The sequence below is a fragment of the Psilocybe cubensis genome, chromosome 2, assembly GCF_017499595.1.
Source record: "Psilocybe cubensis strain MGC-MH-2018 chromosome 2, whole genome shotgun sequence".
Lineage (NCBI taxonomy): Eukaryota > Fungi > Basidiomycota > Agaricomycetes > Agaricales > Agrocybaceae > Psilocybe > Psilocybe cubensis.
Window position 1 is genome coordinate 779578 of NC_063000.1, and position 5088 is coordinate 784665.

The 5088-nt window shown below is 44.6% G+C and overlaps 2 protein-coding genes across 2 annotated transcripts; one reads left to right on the forward strand and one right to left on the reverse strand.

The window, feature by feature from the left end:
- Positions 1–508: 508 nt before the first annotated feature.
- On the forward strand, positions 509–2130 carry JR316_0001749 (putative low-specificity L-threonine aldolase; the record flags this gene model as incomplete). Its single annotated transcript, XM_047887549.1, has 8 exons — positions 509–617; positions 743–818; positions 871–1020; positions 1068–1132; positions 1184–1244; positions 1296–1513; positions 1571–1806; positions 1867–2130. The coding sequence occupies 8 exons, from the start codon at positions 509–511 to the stop codon at positions 2128–2130; spliced, it is 1179 nt and encodes a 392-aa protein (XP_047752472.1).
- A 1496-nt stretch (positions 2131–3626) lies between these two features.
- On the reverse strand, positions 3627–4247 carry JR316_0001750 (FK506-binding protein 2; the record flags this gene model as incomplete). Its single annotated transcript, XM_047887550.1, has 4 exons — positions 3627–3730; positions 3795–3893; positions 3949–4021; positions 4089–4247. The coding sequence occupies 4 exons, from the start codon at positions 4245–4247 to the stop codon at positions 3627–3629; spliced, it is 435 nt and encodes a 144-aa protein (XP_047752473.1).
- Positions 4248–5088: the final 841 nt, after the last annotated feature.

The window sequence follows — 5088 nt, forward strand, 5'->3', positions numbered from 1 at the left end:
AATAATAGGAAATTTATTCAAAATGTCTCGCAGCTGAAATCTCCTGCAAAAACGAAATTGTGGTGTTACTAGTAATTGCAAGCGTTCGGATGCAAGAAGTCGGAGTTCGAATATATTACCCGCAGATAAACTCCGCAATCAAAACGAAAAAAAGCACAGCGCAAATTGAAGGACAGGATGTCACACCTTTTGAAACACCACGAACCACAACCAGCTCACACCAAAATCATCAGAGAGAGCGACAGACTTCACAGAAGAAGTGCAGCAGAGATTGGTATCGATAAGCTAAAACCTTGGACCAATCGAGCGGCAGAATTGACAAGAAAGTTAAATGTTATTCTGTGAATCGATCCGGCTCCGGGACGACTATGCCTTTTCGACAGAGGATTATGTGCAACTCTTATCGTGATTCTTCTTATATAAGGGCAGGCTTCTCATGACCTGTCGGTCTACTCTTTTCCTGTGGAACTTGACGTTATCAAGAACCATCATCAGTTCGGGAAGGAATATGTCTTCATTCGCTTCGATCGCAAGTCAGCTCAAGTTCGACGTTGTCTCCAAGACTCATGCTCTGGACAATGCTAATAAGCGCAAGGAAATAGCGCGTACTTTCATTTGTAAGCAATAAGCACCTCTGTGTCTTGGAGAACGATCCTGATATTTTTCTACGCAGCCGATACTGTTACAGGTTGAGAGCTCAGATTTATTCAATCACGCACTCATATCTGAGTGCCAAATTCAGTGCCAACTGAAGAGATGTATTCTTACGCTGCGCTTGCAACCTTGGGAGATGATGTCTACTTCGAGCCATCTACAGCGTTTGTCCTACATTCGGGTCAATGTTTTTACTGAATGTGACCCATTTAACAGTGCCCTGGAAGCCCATATTGCAAAGATCACAGGCAAAGAAGCCGGTGTTTTTTTAACATCCGGTACTGCATCCAACCAAATTGCACTGAGAACTCATCTTAAACAACCTCCATACTCTGTTTTGTGCGACCATCGTGCACATATTTACAAGTAAGGTCCATGTGTTTGATATTGATTCTTGTATCAAACAATTTTAGGTACGAAGCAGGAGGTGCTGCCTTTCACTCCGGTGCTGCGATCGTTGCTGTTGCTCCGACTAATAGTACGAATAAATTATGCCTTCGTGCAGACGTCCACAATTAACGCAATACAGAGCATCATCTCACACTTCAGGATGTCAAAGATAACATCATCATAAGTGATGATACTCATTTGTACGATTTTTCCTACCATACTCTTACGGTAAACATGCTTATTTTTCGTAGTGCACCAACAGAGGTTATTACGCTTGAAAATACTCTCAATGGAACCATCATCCCCCAGGAAGAGGTCATTGCTATCTCAGATTATGCCCACTCCTTAGGGTTGAAGTTACACCTCGATGGTGCCAGAATTTGGCACGTTGCTGCAGAAACATCGACCCCTCTAAATGAGCTGTGCGACCCATTTGATTCTGTGAGCCTGTGCTTCAGCAAAGGTCTTGGTATGAGCCCTTTTATGAATTGTTTATGACTTGTTTAAACGACCATCTGGGTTATAGGCGCACCTGTCGGATCGTGCCTAGTAGGTTCCAAAGAGTTTATCACCAAAGCTCGATGGTTCCGCACGCTTTTTGGAGGAAGCATGCGTCAGACAGGCATCCTTGCTGGTGCTGCTGCATATGCTTTGACACACAACTTTCCTCAACTTCCACGAGTCCACGCTTTAGCCAAGCGACTAGAAAGCGGACTTGAGAAAATTGGGGCTAACATTTTAAGTAGGGCGGAAACTTGCATGGTCAGAGTTTTGTTTTGCTGAGCATTGTTATTGGTATAACAAATTTCTATGTCTATACAGGTATTCTACGATCCATCTCCTCTTGGCATTACTTATGACGAGATTGGCGACAGAGGATCAGCTCTTCCGGAACCCCTCTTCCTTGGTGGATCCCGTCTTGTAGTTCACATTCAAACATCGGACGAAGCTGTGGACGACTTTTTGCACATTGTTGCCCAGCTTGCAGAAGAGAAGAAGGCTGCCGGATTTGTCAGGCCTGAAGCCCATGCCAACGGTGAGATCAAGGACGTTTATGTTAGACGCGTGCCAAAGGCGACAAAGTGATGTACATAGAAAAGGTTCAATCTCCGCTTGGGTAACACTGAAAACTGGTACAATCTGTATTTACTTAACGTGTTGTACCAGTAGATCTCGATATATGTATCCAATGGGAATTAAAGGACGTGGCTTTATTGAACGGAAAAGTGGGACCGCGGCGTCAACATCTGTAATTGACTGTCCGATACAAGTCAGTACTGAGTACACGGATCTCAGTACCAATAGATATTTCCGGCCTCATTTTGAGCCACAGATACCTCGCAGACGGCGAGGTACAGGCCGCATTGTAAACATAGATATGCTATGTGCTTAAAAATGCGTTGGTTGACACGGAAGTAACGTCCTGTTGAGCGGCTTTTAATGTGCCGCCAGCAGCTGTAGCTACATAGTGGCCAACAGTATCAGTATCATGATGGCGATATGAATTATGGGCGAATTTAACCTGCCTGCGAAAAAAAGATCACGCAAATTATTTATCCCTGACCTCATCATGTCTGTGAAATAATGGGATGCACATACATATTTGTTGATAGAAACCTCCGCCCCCGCAAGTTGAAGCTTGGTGCTATATCCGAATCTTTGGCTCAACGGGTAGAAGATGGTAATAGATGCCATTGCTGCGGAACCTCATCTCAAATTCTACATATAAATCATTCTAATTAGAATGTATGTAGACATAGAGCTCATTCCATATAGCATGTATACAGACATTGATAGAACGCATTCACATATAGCTTTTCCAGAAATAAGTGAATTAATACTGCGGGAAGCGGTACCGACAGTATTGCTGCTTTCATGTTCTATAATTGCCCTCAGAGTCCGCGGAGTAAATCTGCTAATGCTTTCAGATGAGTCCTAAGGAGCGCATCTTCTAGAATGTCTGGTGACTATTCTGTGTGTGCGTTGAATCTTTGCAGAATGGGACTTCCTTGTATTTAAGTGTGCTTGAGGAACTCATTTATAATGGCTTTAAAAGTACATTCTCAGGGAAGATGTAGGGTCCAGTTTTTTCATTTTGCAGTCAAATCTGAAGTCAAGAGATGGAAAGTCCACAACGGTTTATGTTGTGCTATTTTTAGAACAAAGGTTCCATGAACGCCCCCAAACCTGGTCTAACTTGCAACTCTCCTAGATTTGAAATTAGTTATATCTTGGAACGAGAAGTCAATATTGATACATCGAATCTTCCAACTAGCCAAGATTAAAGTGCAGACTTCTTCCCAAAGACATAATACTCCACCATGATCAACTACAGCATTATCAAGGAGAGTATCTCACATTAGCATTTTGCATTGGCCCAAGAACCAGTTCAAGGACGTATCAAATGTGCATGAGTTGCGAAACGCTCCACGACCACCGCGACATCCATTTGGAAGCACTTCTATGACTCCGAAAAGGTCTCCGCGATCGTCATTGTTTGTTGTACCACACTGGCAAGGTTAAATTAGGTGTGTCATTACATCAATGCATAAGCAACCGGTGTGGAGGTCGGGTATGTACTTTTACAACTCTTCCCGAGTCTTACCAGTAGACTCCAGGTCAACGAGCTCGACGGTGAAAACAAGGGCAGAGTTGGCGGGAATAATGCTTCCAAATCCACGAGATCCTATGAAAAAAGAAACATGAACTCAGTAGGTATTCGGAAGACGCGTCGTAGGAGTATAACCAACCGTATGCGAGGTCGGAAGGGATGGTGAGAGTACGCTTCTCCTTAACACACATTCCTTGAAGACCTTTGTCCCATCCCTGAATGACCTGGCCGATACCGACTGTGGATAGTAGAGTAAACCTATTGGCCACGTAAACAAATTCAGAGGTACTTACGCGTCAAAGGCAAGGGCTGTCCACGGTCAAGACTGGAATCAAACTTGTTTCCATTTGAGAACAAGGTTCCGGTCTGTTAAGTTGTTTCCCAGAGTATGTGAATACCATGGCTCAAGTTTATGATTATTCCTGTAACTCACATAGTGAACCTTGATACGATCGCCAGTCTGTGCTTTCGTCACACAGTTGTCTGGCAGATAAGTGGTCTCAATCTGCAGCTCTGTTGGAGGAGTCTTAACCTCATCAGCAAGAGCAACGGTGGCAAAGAGAGCAGCAGAGATCCACGCAAACAGCTTCATGGTTGTGGGGTAAAGAGAACGAAAGCAATACCTGCAAATTGGAAGCGACCAGCACATCACGATCGGGTTCGTCACCGCATTACCCGTTTTGGATGCCGACGTGTCGTTGCTTCCTTGGCGAGCACATGACTCGCATCAATAGAGTCATCGGAGTATCAATCGGATATCTCGGCTTCTGTTCGGCTCACTGTCAACAAGCGACAGCAACTATACAGCTCGAGCCACCGGCATAACCTTATTTTCAAGCAGGTCACGAACATCCACCGCAAAGTCCCCTAGTCCGTCGCCGTCGTCATCAATGGTGAGCACCATCACTTTTTGCGGGAGAATGAATCTCTGACGAATTTATGCCTGAATGAAAAGCCTTCCCAAAAGACTTTCCGCACAAAAAGAATCCTCGCCAAGGCTGGAAGGCAAAACAGGTGTGTATATGCGATGCAGTCAAATCCATAAATTTGGCGTTGAATGAGTTCTTAATAGGCCTATCCCCCAGTGGTTCCGCCTGAAGACGGACACCAAGATCCAAGTGCGTAGCCTTGTACCTTTGGCATGAAACGTGAAACTGATATTTCAATCTGCATTTCAGTACAACGCTAAGCGTCGTCACTGGAGGAGGACTAAGCTCAACATCTAAAGGATCTTCTTTCAGGTGCTGGCTTTGTATCCATGTTAGAGGGGAGGGTGGATTTCGAGAGGGAGATAGAAAAGGGATCAGCAACACGAGCACGAGCAATCACACACAACCCATGTCTTCCTCGCATATTCTATGACACATGCAACCATGCTTTATCCCAAGTCTCCCTCCGATGTGTCTTTGGATAGTAAGGGATCCTCTATCTCG